The sequence below is a fragment of the Brachypodium distachyon genome, chromosome 2, assembly GCF_000005505.3.
Source record: "Brachypodium distachyon strain Bd21 chromosome 2, Brachypodium_distachyon_v3.0, whole genome shotgun sequence".
Lineage (NCBI taxonomy): Eukaryota > Viridiplantae > Streptophyta > Magnoliopsida > Poales > Poaceae > Brachypodium > Brachypodium distachyon.
The window spans coordinates 46,851,690-46,870,944 of record NC_016132.3 but is presented as its reverse complement, the minus strand read 5'-3'; the positions used below and the strand labels follow the sequence as shown (position 1 = coordinate 46,870,944).

Here is a 19,255-nt window from a genome sequence, read left to right as displayed (position 1 = left end):
TGCTGGCTGCCGCTTCCACTGCCGCGGCGCCCGGCCGTCCGATCAGTAGGCCGCGTGTAGGCCCCACGCGCCACGAGCGGCTCCCCTCTTGCCTGCCCGACACGGTCGCGGTCGCCGCTGATCTGGCTGTGGGCCCGAGCTGCGGTGCGTCCGCTCGTTTGGACCGGAGCAAGAAAGGGAGATCGATGGATTCGGGAAAGCAAAACGCAAACTCGTTTCCCGTTTTAAAAATTCCTGGTCAAGCGATTCTTTTCTCTTTTTTTCTGGGTCCCTAGAGACCCAAGGAATTACTACACGGCCAACCTAAACGCATTGGCTTAAAAGTTGACAGACGTCCAGGAATTCTTTATTCTTCCCGGGACAGGCGCGAAAATCTTGCTGCCATCAAAATATGGAGTGTTTTAATTTCAAAGGATAAAAAAGGAAAGAAAGAAAGGATGATTTGAAGAGAAACAGAGGGCGAAAATATAGTGGGCTTGTGGGGCCGTGAGACGAGGAGGGGTTGGCAGGCAGGCGCGGCGAGCTCCTGCCTCGTCGTTCTATAAATGCAGGGCCGCCCCATTGCCTTAAACGCCCCTAAACTCGGAGGAGAGGTCAAGGAGACGGGAAGGCAACCCCGCTGCGAGAGAGGCGGCGCGCTCCCCAATCCACAGCCCCCGCCCTTCCCCGTCGCTGCCGGCCGGCGAGAGGGCCCGTGGGAGGGCCGAATCGGGGCGAGAGTTGCGAAGCCGGAGGGGGGGAGAGATCGCGGGTACGGCGTACGCGAGCCTCGGTCACATCTCCAGGCGGCGGAGGGAGTAATACGAGGGAGAGAGGTACCTACCCCATCCCAGCTTGCCGCACCGAGATTCCATAGGTGGATAGATAGATGGACAGAGAGCGAACTCGTCGGTTTTGCTTTGGCCGTGCGTACCAGTAGGTGGCGCAGGGTGCCGTTTTCCCTTTCAATTATTTTTATTCGATCTGCTGCGTTTCGGTTCTGCACCCGTACGTGCGTGTGTTGAGGCTGTGAATCTTCCGTGCGGAAGAGGCGACGCAGGAATCTACACCGCTGTGTGGGGGTTGGTAGATCTGTTCGTCCCTGGTGTGTGTGTGTTTCCGTCGCTGAGGTGTTTGGTCTGCTGATTATTTTTCTCCACGAGCTCTCTGTAGTCTGTTCCATTGCAGAGTGCTGCTAACTTGCGTTTGGTGGTGACATGTGGGAAAGAGGACAGTTTTGTGCTTTCTGTTGTTTTTTTTAAGTTTTTTTATCCTCTGTTTTCTGGGATTTGTATTTTTTTTTTGGCCTCCCCTATAGATCGGTTATTTGTCCATCGTGTACAACCATCTGATGCTCGTGGTTTGATTGTTGCATGACAGGTAATAGACGTGGGGTACTGCCATGCCGACGGCGCAAGGGATTGGTTTGAAGCACGCGGCGCCACCGGGCGCCGGCCGCAGGGCCCGCCGCAGCCAGTCTGCCTCGGCGCCGTGCCGCTCCACGAGGCAGGCCCACGGAGGCATGTCCCTAGAGGGCGGGTTCGTCGGTGGTACGCAGCCCACTGAGGGACGCGTTGCGCCGCGGCCGCCTCGGGCGGCCGCCCGCGACGCCGAACCGATCAGGCCGCTGTCGAAGCTCCCAGAGAGCAGCATTGGGCTATACAACCCCGCGTTCGAGCGTGACTCCTGCGGTGTTGGGTTCATTGCCGAACTGTCGGGTGATGAAAACCGGGAGACCGTGAGTTCTATCGTCTAAGGAAACCACTTCAGTTTCTTTCTTCGATCTACCACGTCTGAGATAGTAATTTTTGCTTTCATTTATTTTCCAGGTCAACGATGCCATTCAGATGCTTGAGAGAATGGCACACCGTGGTGCCTGCGGCTGTGAGAAGAACACAGGTGATGGTGCCGGCATTCTCGTAGCTTTGCCACATAAGTTCTTCAGAGAGGTGAGTTTCTTCTCAACGAAAATTTCAAGCATAATCAGATATTCTTAACAGGGTTATTCATCTTAGGTGTTTCTCTTGTATTCCTGCAGGTGACAAAGGATGCAGGCTTTGAGTTACCACCGCCAGGCGAGTATGCTGTTGGCATGGTCTTCCTGCCAACCGATGAGAAGCGCCGCGATAGGAGCAAAGCTGAGTTTAAAAAGGTTTGTGGGTTTCTGTGTAGACAATTAGACAGTCTGTAACGTCAAACTTCGAAGATAAGCTCATGTCTTGGGTTTTTGATTCATGCAGGTTGCTGAATCGCTAGGACATTCTATACTTGGGTGGCGCCAAGTTCCCACTGACAATTCAGACTTGGGTGAATCTGCGCTCGACACCGAGCCAGCGATTGAGCAGGTTTTCCTCACCAAGAGTTCCAAGTCCAAGGCTGATTTCGAGCAGCAGGTCATCCATGAGTTTAAAATTTGATTTTCTTTGGAACACATGTGATAAGCTTTCTTCTTAACCATTTTACATGAACGTCACAGCTGTTTATCCTGAGGAGGCTCTCAATAATATCTATTAGAGCCGCTTTGAATCTTCGGCGTGGTGGAGAGAGAGATTTCTATATGTGCTCTCTATCTTCAAGGTATTTCATTTTTATTCTTTCAATAAAATATTAAAAACGGAAAGAAAATCTGTAGGTATGAGATCTGGGGGAAAATTCTGTACTCACTCGGAACATTAGAAATCTGCTGTCTAAGAACATTCCAGTTTTGATGTACCACGTGAAAGATTCTTACTTAGTGTTTTTGGTTTGGTTTTCCAGGACTGTTGTATACAAGGGCCAGCTTATGCCGTCTCAACTTAAGGGGTACTACTATGCAGATATAGGTCATGAAAACTTCACCAGTTATATGGCTCTGGTAAATACGAAACCTTGATACTCTTACACCAAAAGTCATGGTCGTAGTCGGCGGATGGGAACAAATAATAGGAAGGCAGTTGTAAGATCAAGACTCACTCCTGTGCAGGCATTGAAATTTGAATTGTCTTATCGCTCACTGCTATTCATAAGCTATTTCAGTCCTGGTTTGTGATGACTTTAAGTGAAGTACTAGAAATCTCCATTAGTTGATACCCGATAACCATGTTGCAGAGTCCAGCTGCAGTTCTGCTATGGCCGACTGCTTGCCGACTCTTCAGGATGTGACCGACGAAATTGTGTTTGGTTTGAGGTAGCTTAGGGCTCCCAACTGTTTTGCATGAAATTATATGCAACTGACGCTTTTTTTTTTGACAGCTTCTGTGCTTCAGTTTGATGCTTTGTTTTAATTTGCATGCCTTCAAAAGATGAATTTAATATGCTTACTAAAAGTTGCATATCAAAACAGGTTCATTCAAGGTTCTCCACCAACACCTTCCCTAGTTGGGACCGTGCACAGCCAATGCGTGTCTTAGGCCACAATGGAGAGATTAATACCCTCAGAGGGAACAAGAATTGGTAATCTTGTGAAATCTTTTTCTGTGTTATATCCATTTCTCATTATGCATTTGCCATTTGAATTATGATTCTCATTGCATATATGGCAGGATGAAAGCCCGTGAGGGTCTCTTGAAGTGTGAGAAGCTTGGCCTATCAGAGGATGAAATGTCAAAAATTCTACCAATTGTGGACGCCACCTCTTCAGATTCAGGTCTGTAGTGCAATATGTAATATGGATTTGCACTTGGGAAATGAAAGTTTACCTCATCCTTCAGCGAGTTAAGTGAAAAACATGTGAATTCTAGGTGCATTTGATGGTGTTCTTGAGCTCCTTATCCGAGGTGGAAGAAGCTTACCAGAAGCTGTGATGATGATGATCCCTGAGGCATGGCAGAATGATGCAAACATGCAACCTGAGAAGAAAGCTCTGTATGAGTTTTTGTCAGCGCTTATGGAACCTTGGGATGGACCTGCTCTAATTTCTTGTAATTTGATTTAAACCCATTTTCATTTTGATCATATTTCTGATGGGTTACTTGAGCTAACTTTGGTTTAACCTGTAGTTACCGATGGCCGTTACCTTGGAGCTACCCTGGATCGCAATGGCCTGAGGCCTGGTCGATTTTATGTGACCCACAGTGGACGTGTAGTCATGGGTAGTGAAGTCGGTGTTGTGGATATCCCTCCCCAAGATGTGCTCAGAAAGGGTAGACTGAACCCTGGAATGATGCTGCTGGTTGACTTTGAGAACCATACTGTCGTAGATGATGAAGCACTTAAGGCACAGTATTCTAAAGCTCATCCATATGGGGAATGGCTCAAGAGACAAAAGATTTACCTCAAAGACATTGTAGAATCTGTCCCAGAAACTGACAGAGTTGCTCCAAGCATTGCTGGTTCAATTCCTGTAAGTACCTTTTACATCCTCCAGTTTTACATATTTTATCAGGTGGCAACTTCCGTTTGGGTTATTGATGGTAACTTTGGTCAAGCATAATTAACATAGTGATTTTGGTTTCCTATTCAATTTATGTAGCAAATGAACGACAACAAGGAATGTAAAGGCATTAATGGAATTGTGACTCCACTAAAGGCTTTTGGGTAAGCAAGGGTCCAACAATGTTGATTGTCACTGCTGTTCCGATTTCTGCTCTCTAACTATCCACCTGATTAACTCCAGATACACAGTGGAAGCCCTAGAAATGTTGCTGCTGCCGATGGCTAAAGATGGAGTGGAAGCTCTTGGATCAATGGGAAATGATGCACCCCTGGCAGTGATGTCAAACAGAGAGAAGCTGACTTTTGAGTACTTCAAGCAGATGTTTGCACAAGTTACAAATCCGCCTATTGATCCGATTAGGGAGAAGATTGTTACATCTATGGAGTGCATGATTGGGCCAGAAGGGGATTTGTTGGAAATAACTGAAAAGCAATGCAACCGCCTTGCAATTAAAGGTCCTTTGGTGTCTGTTGATGAAATGGAGTCTATTAAGAAGATGGATTACCGTGGTTGGCGGAGCAAGGTGCTTGACATAACTTATCCTAAGAAGTCTGGAAGGAAGGGCTTGGAAGACACTTTAGATAGAATTTGTGCTGAAGCCCGGGAAGCTATACGGAATGGATATAAAATTTTAGTTCTCTCAGATAGAGGTCAGTGATATATTTCATTTACAGTACTTTCTGCATATAGCATCACCATATCCTGTATACCTATACAAGCCATTCCCACTACCTATTTTTCCTACACATGCAAACATGCCACATCATGGTATCATTAATTTGTTCACACCTTTTTAGTGGGATGTCTTTGTCTTGGACATGCATGCATGCAACTGGCCATCAAGCCACTAAGTTTCCAGCACAAAAAATAAAATAAAATAAAGCCATGCCACATCATCACATCATCAATTTGTTCACACTAAGTGGGATCTCATCATAAAATGTGTTTTTTTTGCACATTCCATCAATTTGTTTCGCTAACCATATTGTTCCTAGGTAAGATCATAGCTACTCCCTCCGTCCCATAATTCTTGTCGTTGTTTTAGTTCAAATTAGCGACAAGAATTATGGGATGGAGGGAGTATCAATCAAGGCCACATCACATGGTTAATTATATAAGATTGACAGACCAGCTACTTTGGATATAAATCATTACATATTTATTTGTTATTTAGTTAGACAATAAGATTGTTCTTTCTTTGTGTTTTTCCAAGATTCCTTTGGGTTATGGCTGAGCGTAGCAATTCCCTTATCAAGTGAACCACGATAAACATTTGGTACCATTCTTAAATATTGATTTAACTTTGTTGATGTCTAGAAAGTAAGAATTTATCATACAATTTCATTACATGATTCCAATTTTGGATACTCTTTCGTTGCTACTTAATTTCGCTCATGTATGCTAACTAAAAATTACCGCAACAACGTGCGGGCATCATCTAGTAATAACTCGAATATGACCACAGTTTTGGTTAAAATACTTGTAGTCATTGTTTCCAATTTAGTGTGTTATAAGATGGACATTCTTACTTTTGTCGCCTTGAACATAACTAAAATGTTTATTGAACTTTGTGCAATTCAATTTCAGTTCTTTATCTGAAACTTGATGCATTCTCTTGATACAGGATTTTCGTCAGATCGTGTTGCTGTTAGTTCTCTCTTAGCAGTTGGAGCAGTACATCAACACCTTGTTGCAAATCTTGAGAGGACACGTGTAGGATTGTTGGTCGAGTCAGCTGAACCCCGTGAAGTGCACCATTTCTGTACGCTTGTTGGGTTTGGAGCAGATGCTATATGCCCTTATTTGGCTATTGAGGCAATTTGGTGCTTGCAGACTGATGGGAAGATTCCTCCTAATGGTGATGGACAACCAGACTCAAAGGAGGAACTTGTCAAGAAATATTTTTATGCTTCCATCTATGGAATGATGAAAGTTCTTGCGAAGATGGGAATATCCACCCTTGCGTCTTACAAAGGTGCACAGATCTTTGAAGCTCTTGGCCTTTCTTCTGAAGTGATCCACAAGTGTTTTGAAGGTACACCCAGTAGAATTGAGGGTGCAACATTTGAGATGCTTGCACGTGATGCTCTCCATCTTCATGAGTTGGCATTCCCATCAAGACTACCTCCAGCTGGCAGTGCAGATGCAAAGGCCCTTCCCAATCCAGGGGATTACCACTGGAGAAAAAATGGTGAAATCCACCTCAATGATCCTCTTGCAATGGCAAAATTACAAGAAGCAGCTAAAGTAAACAGCCGGGCAGCATACAAAGAATATTCTAAGCGAATTCAGGAGCTCAACAAGGCATGCAATCTCCGTGGTATGCTGAAATTTAAAGATATCAGTAACAAGATTTCTTTGGATGAGGTAGAACCTGCAAGTGAGATAGTGAAACGCTTTTGTACTGGAGCTATGAGTTATGGATCTATTTCGTTGGAAGCCCATACTGCCCTTGCTGTGGCCATGAACAAACTTGGAGGGAAATCTAATACAGGTATGTCATATCTGGCATTTATCTTTGGCTGTTACCCTTCTGATGAAGTCATGTAGCTTTATTTGCACATCAGTTCTCGGAGCCTTGTTATGTCACACATTTTTACATTTGTTGTTACAGTTTTGTGCTGCCTACTATTTTACTATTTTACGCATGCCTTTGCAATCCAAATGGAAACTATACTGTCACATATTTATTCTTTGTAGATAACTTGTACTGCACCTATTCGCTAAACTTTTCATCTCCCCCTGATGTTGAATGTGATTCTGAAAACAAATTATCGTAATTTATAGCAAGATCAAACTTTTTCCTGCTTACGTAGAATACATACCAATAATCTATGTCCAGTATTCACTTACTATTTCCCCCTTTGCATTTGTTTGAATTTTATATGTTTCCTGTCCAACATAATGCTAAATCTTAGTATTTATTATCTTTAGTGCAAGTCTGTAATAATTCATTTTAACCATCTCCTAGTTTGCATAACTTTACAATTGTGATATGTATGCACTAATTCTAATACACTTATAAAGGTGAGGGAGGGGAGCAACCTTCTCGTATGGAACCTCTTCCTGATGGTTCAATGAATCCAAAGCGAAGTGCAATCAAGCAAGTTGCCAGTGGACGGTTTGGAGTTTCCAGCTATTATCTTACTAATGCAGATGAGCTGCAGATAAAAATGGCTCAGGTACTTGTCAACATTTATTGAAATCATCTGTATTCAATATGCCATGTGGTAGAAATTTACTCTCTTATGTATCTTATATGTATAGGGGGCTAAGCCTGGCGAAGGTGGTGAGCTTCCAGGTCACAAGGTTATTGGTGATATTGCAGTTACCAGGCATTCTACAGCTGGCGTGGGGCTCATTAGCCCACCTCCTCACCATGATATATATTCTATCGAGGATCTTGCACAACTTATCCATGACCTCAAGGTACACTATTGTGGTGCTGTTTCCTATAGCCAAACAATCTATGCTTATTAATGTTGGTTGCTATTTGTGACCTCTAGATTACTTTGGTTCTTTAAACTGACCTGGAAGTTAAAGAATCACCTGTTATATTGCCCAAACAATTGAACTTGCACATATGCATGTGTGTTGCCAATATTCAAATGGTGCCTGTGTTCTAATGATATCCATGTCTTCTCTGTAGAATTCAAATCCTCAAGCTCGAATCAGTGTCAAGTTAGTATCTGAGGCTGGTGTAGGAGTTGTTGCTAGCGGTGTTGTAAAAGGACATGCGGACCATGTACTTATTTCTGGCCATGATGGCGGCACTGGAGCATCAAGATGGACCGGCATTAAGAATGCTGGACTTCCATGGGAACTTGGTTTGGCTGAGACACATCAAACTTTAGTCGCAAATGGGCTTCGTGGTCGAGCTGTTCTACAAACAGATGGGCAGTTAAAAACTGGTAGAGATGTTGCTGTTGCATGCTTACTTGGCGCAGAGGAATTTGGTTTCAGCACTGCCCCATTGATCACACTTGGATGCATTATGATGCGCAAATGTCATACTAACACTTGTCCCGTTGGTATAGCAACTCAAGACCCGGTGTTACGAGAAAAGTTTGCTGGAGAACCAGAGCATGTCATTAACTTTTTCTTCATGCTTGCCGAGGAGCTAAGAGAAATCATGGCTCAGCTTGGCCTCCGCAGCATTAATGAAATGGTTGGACGCTCTGATATGCTTGAAGTTGATCCAGAAGTAGTGAAGAGCAATGAGAAGCTTGAGAACATTGATCTCTCACTGATCTTGAAACCAGCTGCAGAGATTCGTCCTGGGGCTGCTCAGTACTGTGTCGAAAAGCAAGATCACGGCCTTGACATGGCATTGGATAACAAACTTATAGCTTTATCAAAGGCTGCTCTTGAAAAACAAGTTCGTGTCTTCATTGAGACTCCAATCAAGAACACTAATCGGGCAGTAGGCACTACACTCAGCCATGAAGTCACAAAACGTTATCACATGAAGGGATTAGATTCTGGAACCATTCATGTGAAACTCACTGGAAGTGCTGGTCAGAGTTTTGGTGCCTTTATCTGTCCTGGAATTACCCTTGAGCTTGAAGGAGACAGCAATGATTATGTTGGCAAAGGATTATCTGGTGGCAAAATTGTCGTGTACCCACCCAGGAACAGTACATTTATTCCAGAAGACAATATTGTCATTGGTAACGTGGCTCTGTATGGTGCTACCAAGGGAGAGGCGTATTTCAATGGAATGGCAGCAGAAAGGTTCTGTGTTCGCAATTCTGGTGCTATAACAGTTGTTGAAGGCATTGGTGATCATGGATGCGAGTACATGACAGGAGGTACTGTGGTTATCCTTGGTAAAACAGGAAGAAATTTTGCTGCTGGGATGAGTGGAGGCATCGCTTATGTTTATGATGTTGATGGTACATTCAGTGCCCACTGTAACCATGAGTTAGTAGATCTATATCATGTGGAGGAAGAGGATGATATAACCACATTAAAAATGATGATAGAGCAACATCGACTTCACACAGGGAGTGTTTTGGCTAAAGATATACTCTCTAAATTCAGCAGCCTCCTTCCAAAATTTGTTAAAGTATTTCCAAGGGATTATAAGAGGGTTTTGGAAGAAATGAAGGCACAAAAGGCAGCAGCCAGTCATGCAAAGGAACCTAAGGTTCCAAATGGTGTATCTGTGACAACTAAGGTACTAAATGATTTAAGTGATAGTTCTATTACGTAATACATTTTTATTTTTAAGATATCATGGACAAAAGTATTCTTCATTTGAAAGGTTATCCATCAGAAACTGTAATGATTTACACTGCCATTACTTTGCAAACTTAATCTGTCTAATTAGATAAACTTTGATGTACAGAAAATCCAAACTGAGCAGTCAACCAGCCGACCAACACGTGTTGCCAATGCTAAAAAGTACCGAGGTTTTATATCATATGAGCGAGAGGGTATTTCTTACCGTGATCCAAACGAGCGTGTTAAAGATTGGAAGGAAGTTGCCATTGAATCAGTGCCAGGGCCGCTATTAAACACACAGTCTGCTCGTTGTATGGATTGTGGAACCCCTTTCTGTCATCAGGTGATGCTCAGTTTTCATCTTGTCTGTTAACATCATCAATTGTTGGATATATTGTGAGGTTAAGGATTGATATGTTTAATTATTCAGCTTCCGAATTCAAGAATAATTAATACCTTATGCATTTTGTTGAGAACAAGAGGTTATTACCATCAATTTTTCCCCTGTCATACTACCTTTTGTGTTGAAACTAGCTCATTGCTATTCTTGATCATGACTGTTACAGCTGGTCGTAGATTCTAATTATGTATAGTTCTTTGTGTGGTGACTACATATGAATTTCAAGTATTTTAGTGTTCAGATCCATTGAAATGCTAAGATTTCATGATACCTTGTACAGGAAAGCTCAGGTGCTGGCTGCCCTCTTGGAAATAAAATTCCAGAGTTCAATGAATTAGTTCACCAGAACAGATGGCGTGAAGCATTGGATCGTCTACTTGAGACAAACAATTTTCCTGAATTTACTGGGAGAGTGTGCCCTGCTCCCTGTGAGGGGTCATGTGTTCTTGGCATTATTGAAAATCCAGTATCAATCAAAAGCATAGAATGTTCAATTATAGACAAGGGTTTCGAAGAAGGATGGATGGTACCTCGACCACCACTTCAAAGAACAGGGTATATATGTTCAATTATAATACTATTCAAAGTTCCAGCAGTTCTTCTAGGTTACATATTTTAGTTAATATATTCTTTATTGCATTAGTTGGTAACACTTCAATTGCATTTTACTGAAAATAAACTGTTTCGTTTTGCAGAAAGAAAATTGCCATTGTTGGCAGTGGCCCAGCTGGTTTGGCTGCTGCAGACCAACTGAATAAAATGGGACATTTTGTAACTGTGTTTGAACGTTCAGATCGTATTGGAGGTCTCATGATGTATGGAGTACCAAACATGAAGACAGACAAGATTGGTGTTGTTCAACGCCGTGTGAATTTAATGGCTGAAGAAGGCATTACATTTGTGGTGAATGCTCATGTAGGGAGTGATCCTTTATACTCAATTGAACGTCTCCGCTCTGAGAACAATGCAGTTATTTTGGCTTGTGGAGCTACAAAACCAAGGTAACGAGTTTGAAATGTTCAAACAAGGACAATTAGCGACCTCAAAATGAAAAGAAATGAACAGTTGTTCTTTCTTATAGATATCTTTTGACGCTAACATCATGTGGGATATTCTTGAACAGGGATCTTAGTATTCCTGGACGTGAGCTATCAGGAGTTCATTTTGCTATGGAGTTTCTCCATGCAAACACCAAAAGCTTACTTGACAGCAACTTGGAGGATGGTAGATACATATCTGCCCAGGGGAAAAAGGTGGTGGTCATTGGTGGTGGAGACACAGGCACAGATTGCATCGGTACTTCTATTAGGCATGGTTGCTCCAGTATTGTAAATCTGGAACTTCTTACCAAACCACCAAGCAAGAGAGCTGCTGACAACCCCTGGCCTCAGGTAAACATGCCACTAATTGTAATGGTTTAGTGCTACTTGCAAACTAAGGTCCATTTTCAAAATAAGAGAATTTTGCCTTACATATGTGGGTTGCCCATATAATTCTCGGGTTGGAAGTTCTAATTTTAGCATTTCTCTTATTGCCTGCAGTGGCCTAGAGTCTTCCGTGTGGACTATGGGCACCAGGAAGCATCTAACAAGTTTGGAAAGGATCCAAGAACTTATGAAGTCTTGACCAAGCGCTTCATTGGTGATGAAAATGGAAAACTTAAGGCACTTGAGGTGGTGCGCGTGAAATGGGAGAAAGTAGATGGAAGGTTCCAGTTCAAGGAGATTGAAGGATCGCAAGAGATCATTGAGGCAGACCTTGTTCTTCTTGCGATGGGATTCCTTGGTCCTGAAGCGGTTAGTAATCCAGACTCAAAACTACTGTAACACCTCAGGTTATGTTCAGACAACTGACTCACTGTTTTGTATCTTTGAAGACTATTCCTGAGAAACTTGGTTTAGAGAAAGACAACCGGTCCACCTTCAAAGCCCAATTTGGGCACTTCGCCACCAGTGTAGATGGTGTTTTTGCCGCTGGGGACTGCAGACGTGGGCAATCACTGGTCGTATGGGCCATCACCGAGGGTCGGGAAGCTGCTGCTGCGGTAGATAAGTACTTGTCAAGGGATGAACAGAACAGCACACAAGGCATTACTCCCTCCGGTGCAGGTCTTGTTCAGCCAATTACTGCATAAACATCGCAAGCCTTATATAGTGACGTAATTTAGGATTGGTGGTTTTATCTTTTGACCACAGCAAATTGTGCATTAGTTGAAAGATAATGCCTGGCTCGATAGGGAAAGAAAGAGTTTCCGAAGAGAGCCGTTTTATAATTCGATAGACAAAACAATTGGAAATTTTGGTGGCTATTGTTTCTTGGTTCTTTGTCTAGCTATAATGTTTTGCGTGTTGAAATGTGGTTTTGTAGCCTGAATAATGTGTACAGTCTTTTTGGTTAATTAAATAGATGTAAATTTGTCGAGTAATATTTTTTTCCTGAGGAATATGGTCTTCTAATTTCTCTCTGTGCGCGTCACTGCAACCGCTGTACTTTTGTTCGACCAAGATGATTCGTGTAATGAAAGTAATGCAATGCTTTTTTGTAAGTTAACATACGTAATCACTGGTCGCTGCGCTTCTCCACCTCTGATTGCTCGGTCACGCCGTGGTGGCGTTCCCCGCGGCGCCCGCCGCTACAGAGGTGTGAGGACATAAGTTCAGAAAAACTTCTCTCATTTAAGTCTAATCGACAAAGCTCTGTTCTACGGAACAAACCATCATCTCATCCTTTGTGGCTTTGTCATCCAACCATATGACTCTTATTCTCCGAAAAAATAACTCTTATTCTCCGAAAAAATATCTGCATGTAGCAGATAAAGAGGAAGTGCAATGACGCTCACGAACCAAAATTTAGGTTAGGGGCGGAAATATACTTGGAACAACTAAGGCTGTGCTTGGCAAAATCTCCTTGGTAATAATTTGTCAATTTTCTAACCGATCAACCGTCAAGGTCAAATTCAGCCCAACTTCTTCCCCAATAACAGCCCAGCCCACTGAGTCTTTAGAAATTCCTAATCCACCACTGATCTAGTACCTCACATGGAAGGGATGATTGGTCAGTGTGCCATTTGGAATGTGCATGTCCAATTGTCCTATCTAAATCACGGAGCTCCCAAACCAAGAATTTTCCCAATTACTATCCACCCAAGATTCTCCCTCTGACCGTCAAGAATAAGCACCGCGAGGCGCCACCTGGGTACCGTCAAATCGAAGGAATCACACACGGCCTAGCCTTGACGGTCCAGCTTGAATGGGCGAACTCGATCAACGACGTCGGTATTACCCAGAAAAAACTCAAGGAAACGTATATATCGGTAAACAGTAGTACTTCGCCCTGGTCTACACGCTCGGCTCCACCGGCGCGCCGGCCACGTCATTTTCTTTTTCACCCTTTTGAACGAGTCTCTCTTCTTTCCAGCCCCCATAGCTCTTCTATCGCCACGCTATAAATCGACCGCGCGCGCGCGCCTCGCATGCTCGTATCACTGCAATTCGAACAAGATTAAACCACCACTGGGCACTGGCCAGTCCCTCCGCGGTGCACTCGCGTCCGGCACAGTACAGACATGGGCAACGCCGTCGTTCCAAGCATGTGCAAAGACGTCAAGATCGCCGACGCGCCGGGCGGTCGCGTGGCCACGGCGCGGAGGAGGCATGGCACCGGGGATGAGGGGCGCCGTCGAGGACGACGCGGCGGTGCTACTGTCGGGGAGCGGCAGCAGCAGCAGGCGAGAGGCGGCACCGGCACCGTGGTGATGACGGTGAAGGTGGTGGTGACGAGGAAGGAAGCGGAGAAGCTGATCGCGAGGCTGAACGTGAAGGAGCAGCGGAGCGCGAGGGAGCGCAAGGCCAGGATGGCCGAGCTCACGGGCCAGCTCCGGGCGGGGGACTCCGGCGCGTCGAGTACTACGCACAGGCTCCCGCCGATACAGGAGATTTGATTTGATTGATTAATTAGCTCGTCGTATCTCTGCAGCCCGCGCCCGGCTCAAGCCATGTTTGCTTATGTCTGTGGTTACTAGTTGTAGTAGTATTTGTAGGACGTACTTTAATTTTACGTTGCACCAGTTAAGGACTGTGGCTAATCAACAGCTGGTCGCCCAGCTATGTTTGCATTTGTATAGTGGAAGGAGGTGGCGACAAGCTTATACGAACTTCAGTATCGTTCTGCATTCCCGAGTTCATTCTGGCTTCCAGTTACACCGATGACGTGCATACTCCGTTCCTAAATAGATAGCGATAAGATGGCCGGCCTATTCTTGGCCGTGCAGCGGCCGTTTTCGCAACAGGACGGCGACCCAGTCACCCAGCCACTGCCAGGCACTCGACCGGATCGAAAGCAACAAGACGATCGATGCGGTCGATCGCCGCACCAGTTATACGGCCATGTCACGCCCATCTCTCGCTCCAGGCATGCACGTGGCATCACCTGGTGCCCCCACGAGCCCACAGTCTACCTGTGGATCATACCCGATTTGTCTCACTTCTGTTCTTTTTCTTCAAAGATCGTGCTCCGTGAGTTACGCCCACTCTGCATTTTGCTCAGAAAAGGAGAAGAAAACGTTGTACAGTTACCACCTGAGGGATGGTCGATTCTTTACCTCCGTGACCCTGAAGCCGCTGTCAGACTGTCGCCATTGCGGACCGGCTCAAAGTTATTAAGAAGGCAACGTGAGGCTTATCCAACACCGTTTCGAACAAGGTAAGGAGGGAAAGCAAAAGCGCAATGGAGACATGGCTGACGCCCACGCCTCAATAACTCCAGGAGTTCACTTGCCTGATCTTGGACAATCTCTTGTGCTTATCGATCTCCAAACCATACTGTCCCGTTACTCCCTATTCACGAGACTCAGTCTAGCTGCAGGTTCAGGAGTTGTGCGATTCTGTAAACTCTGAACAACGAGTAGGAAAATCATGTGTTTTTTCAGTTCGTTCTCTATATGCTCCTTTCATGAATCAGACTTTATTTTTGTTTCTAGTCGACAGATATAGGATACCTGTTAAAAACTTATGGCCAGAGTCAAAAACAGCATATTAACTAAGGATAATTTTCCTTGCCAAAAAAAAACACTAAGAAATTTTGTTAGAAGAGCACCAACAGTTTTGATTTTCGTGTCTTCGTGACCTGGTATCTGGTCTATGGAGGGAGGAGGCTAGGACTGTATGGTTCGTGGCAATTGCGCCATTTGCACCATGAACAAGCCATTGACTTCGAAAATAGTTGCTACAAACGGTTTGAACAAGCCATCTTGTGTTTAGGTTTGTTAGCGGAGAGAAGGTTGATACACCTATTTGTGTATTAAGTAGGCTTAAGGACTGTTATTATTGGAAATCCAGTTTGAATAATTCTACAGTGTATCATCACAAGTATAATGCAAAGACAGAGAAGGTAAACCCTTTGATTTGAATCTGATTCAAATGAAATGGTTGTAGGTTCACCACGTGACGTGAGCAAGGTGAAAGCATCAGCCCTGATGCAGGTAACTAGCGAAAAAGGTACTCGTGCAGTGCAGCCTGGCTGAGCGAGGCCGGCAACCAAACACTCCATTATCGTTAAACCAAAAAACCACTGACAGTATCAACAAGTAATATAAGCAAAGATCGAGTAACTGCAAAGAACATAATACATACACAAATATCATCAATTTCCAATGCCAAGTTAAAAGATTTACGATCACATTACAACAAGCACAGCATCACAAAACAACTTGACATTGTATTTTGTTCTTAGTCATAGTGTATTTTATTTGTTACTATGACATCTCACTTCCCTCCGGTGTTGGGCTTCGCGAGCAGCTTCTTTGGTAGCTTCTCCAGTGGGGTTGTTTTCAAAAGAAAAAGTCTGGCCGCACGCTCTTGTAAGGTTCCACCACATTTTAATCCACGAGTCTGCAGCTCTAGCTTAAGCTTCTCCATGCCAAGCACCTGGAAGACAACATCATAGTTGATGTGGTTAGTGATATGGGCAGCAGCAAAGTTCACAAGCAAATATACCATTCGTTAAAACAGAGGCACACCATGCATGATATGGAGAAATACTTCAAACTTTAAACCATATAAAGAGTTTTTCAATTCAAGTGAACATGTGTATACACGATCCAGGATTTAGACAAAATGAGTCACACACCAGAAGATGATAAATGGATTTACATACTGAACACGTGGAAGAAATTAGAATGAAGAGCTGAGGCTAAACTAGTGAGGAGCTGGTTATACATGTTTGTAATGAAATGATTGAAGTACAGTAGAGGCTGGGATGGCAGGGCTGAGATGAGATACTAGATCAGGGAGAAATAGACTACAGAAAAGAGAGAAGAATTTTGGTGAATGGAAAAGGCTAATTATTTCGGTGAATGGAAAAGGCTAATCATGGCATTGTCATTAGATTTGTCATTAAATATATTTTCAAAATAAAATAATTTTATATATTTCTATGAACACATCCATAGGAAAAGCAATGGCATCTGAAGGTAGTGTGCATGTCCGCGCCATTTGAAGGTAGTGTGTGTGTGTGTCCACGCCATGACAATGGCAGTTCGTCGTAATATATAAGAAAAACATTAGATTTGTCAAGTGAACATACTAGTAGCATGAGATTTGTCATTTACCAACACATTTATATGAAAAAAGCAATGGTCATAGTTGCATGATGGAGACTGCGGCCATGTCCAGCATGACATCTATTTTTATGAATAGATGGGGAATTAATTATATATGAGCTACATCAACTGATTATGCCCCATGTAAAACTTGTTGTGTCTATGAGACAATAAACTACACTAATTAGAACTACGAGTGCTATTTGGATGGGCTGAAAAGTGATTTGATCTTTAACTCCTGCCTAAGTGACGTTGTGGTTCTGTCACTGTGCTAACATGACATGCCTGTGCTAATAATGCTATATCACCACCCATTTGTCTTAGGAAGTGGCATCCTATCAAGTTCTGGAACTTCGCACGAGAGTCCAGATAGCTAAAGCAAACGTTTGCATTTATTTGTTACCACATCACTACTAAATTATCTACACGTCTGGTGCAGAGTTATCGTGAAGAAGTAGAAAAACACAACATACCTCCAGTTCTGCAGCTGACGTAAATTCGGTCAAGTCGACCGGTTTCTCTGAAAGAAGAGACTTATTATTTCCATCAACAGATTCTTCTACCGGAGGCACCTCAGGCTCATCAAGAAGTGATGTAGCTGAACCAGTGTTATCCACATCAGCTTTCCCCTCTGTTTTCAGAACTTCTTCTGAAAGAGCACTAATACCATTCTCAGAAGTTCCATTTTCAGAAGTACTCTCAGTAGCAGGCTGAACCACCACTTCCGCCTGATATTCCAAACTACTCGCTGACTCAAAATCACATCCTGATCTAATTGTCAATTCCATGGATTCATGAGGACAGTTCTCATTTTCCCCGGAACCACTGCTCTGGGACTTCTCACCTGAGTACTCTCCTTCCGAATGTGATGCAGAAACTGAACCCAGATCAACCTTCTCCTCCTCACTTTTGTTGGATCCATTTGAGCAATTCCCATCATCAAGAGCTATTGGTTTTGCATCTGGATGCACATCATCATCCACATCACAGTCACTGTCACTATCATCGTCTTCTACCTTCTTCTTGCCCATCCTAAAACAATTTGATTAAATCAGGAAATTAGCACCACAAAATAGAATAACGCACAGTCCACCACTCTTCAGTGGAACATACTTGATTGCAGTAGTTATTAAAAAAAATGCAGATTTGCAAATGGATAAGCCTTATTTTCCCTCAAACCGCTCAGTGACTTAAACTAGCCACTTACAAAATTATATACGTTCCTCGCAAATCAAATATACAACACCTCTACAGTAGTATTTAGTTAGCAATTCAAAGTTAAAGTAACTATTAGAAAGGACGCCAAGCATGCAAAACTATAATCCACACTTTTTACTCTACATCCGGACCCAATTGTACCAGCCAAGCTATTAGATGATAACTAGGCAAACTTCTCGACTGAATGAAGCACCAAAACCCATGAGTAACCTAACACATTTATCAAAAGATCAAAAGAGCTCCTAATTTACCCAATGAACTTTGTAACAACATGCACCAGTTAAGCCAATTTAGTGCAAATAATGAGATTCAATTTGGGTACACACCACAAAATACAAGTGGTTCTTTCAGCACTCACCAAATCTTAAGCTTCTTACGGTCACGTGGCTTGGGGGCAGCCTTCCTCTTCCCAAGAGAGGCACGTACCGACTCCTCAACCGCGTTGACGCAGATCTCGGCATCCTTGCGGAACTTCTCAAGGTACTTGTCGACCTCGGCAGCCCGGACGCCGCCACGGCCTGCCTCTTTGGCCTTCTTCTTGATGAATTTCTCGGCGAGCTTCTCGAGCTGGCGATCCGCGGACTCAGCTTTCCACTCCTCGAGGCGGCGCTCGGCGTTGACGTGGCGGAGGCGGCGGCCGTTTATGTCGCGGCAGGCATCGAAGTTGCTGGTCTTCTTCTGGCCGGCCTTGGAGGCGGCTCCACGGAGGAGGGAGCCGAACCCGCCCTTGCCGCCACGAAGGCGGAGGAGCGCGTGCGCGGTGGGGAATTGGCCGTCGGAGAAGGAGGCGAGGACGGAGGAGGGCGAGATGTCGAGGCGGCCGGTGACGAGGCGGAGGGAGGCGGCCGGGACGCGGGATAGCGCGGAGACGGCGTCGAGGAGCGCCCCGCCGGACAAGGTGGGCGTTGAGAAGCGGAGGCAGCGGGTGCGGCCGTCAAGGAGCCGCACCAGGATCTGGTACTGGGAGGTCTCGGCCATGGCGCGCGGTGGTGGTCGGCGAAACCCTAGGCTCCTCCTATCTCTCTCGCCGACGTCGTCGAAGAGAGAAAGAGAGAGAGGAACAGAAGGAAAGAGAGAGGTAATGTTTGACTGTTAAGCCAGGCTTTAAGATCCGGGCCCGACACAAGATGCCTATCCGTCCGTCCATGTGTGCCCGCCGACCCCACACGGCTGCAGTAATGCTACACCTACGGACGCGATGGGTTACGGAAACTTTACGCGCTGTCGGGTCTTCAGACGTGGCGCCTCACTCCCGCCTCTGTCTCATCCTGCCATCTCTCCCGATCCCCTGTTTCCCTCCTTGTCTGGTTTTACCGCTCAGCTTCCTCCCCCACGACGACCATCTCGGTTCCCCGGCGACCCCCCTCAATCCTTCCCCGTCGAGCCACTTTTCCCCAGATCGAGCGCATGGGAGCAAGGC

At 44.6% G+C, this 19,255-nt stretch overlaps 3 protein-coding genes across 3 annotated transcripts; 2 read left to right on the top strand and 1 right to left on the bottom strand.

Annotated features, from left to right (window-relative positions):
- The first annotated feature begins 569 nt into the window (after nt 1–569).
- Nucleotides 570–12,455, top strand: LOC100832857 (glutamate synthase 1 [NADH], chloroplastic). Its single transcript, XM_003566949.4, has 23 exons — nt 570–815; nt 1,360–1,717; nt 1,809–1,928; nt 2,018–2,131; nt 2,220–2,372; nt 2,456–2,556; nt 2,737–2,833; nt 3,302–3,411; nt 3,501–3,604; nt 3,699–3,878; nt 3,957–4,300; nt 4,430–4,494; nt 4,574–5,043; nt 6,018–6,887; nt 7,421–7,575; nt 7,661–7,822; nt 8,043–9,572; nt 9,744–9,962; nt 10,300–10,574; nt 10,715–11,020; nt 11,143–11,410; nt 11,561–11,815; nt 11,896–12,455. The coding sequence occupies exons 2-23, from the start codon at nt 1,382–1,384 to the stop codon at nt 12,151–12,153; spliced, it is 6,492 nt and encodes a 2,163-aa protein (XP_003566997.1). The 5' UTR covers nt 570–815; nt 1,360–1,381; the 3' UTR covers nt 12,154–12,455.
- Nucleotides 12,456–13,437: 982 nt separating this feature from the next.
- On the top strand, nt 13,438–14,202 carry LOC104582838. Its single transcript, XM_010233841.3, has one exon. It carries the CDS (start codon nt 13,585–13,587, stop codon nt 13,957–13,959), a length of 375 nt encoding a protein of 124 aa, XP_010232143.1. The 5' UTR covers nt 13,438–13,584; the 3' UTR covers nt 13,960–14,202.
- Nucleotides 14,203–15,609: 1,407 nt separating this feature from the next.
- LOC100840006 (replication stress response regulator SDE2) lies at nt 15,610–18,912 on the bottom strand. Its single transcript, XM_003569521.3, has 3 exons — nt 18,194–18,912; nt 17,091–17,649; nt 15,610–15,943 (listed from the first exon to the last, which is right to left on the bottom strand). Exons 1-3 carry the CDS (start codon nt 18,811–18,813, stop codon nt 15,782–15,784), a joined length of 1,341 nt encoding a protein of 446 aa, XP_003569569.1. The 5' UTR covers nt 18,814–18,912; the 3' UTR covers nt 15,610–15,781.
- Nucleotides 18,913–19,255: the final 343 nt, after the last annotated feature.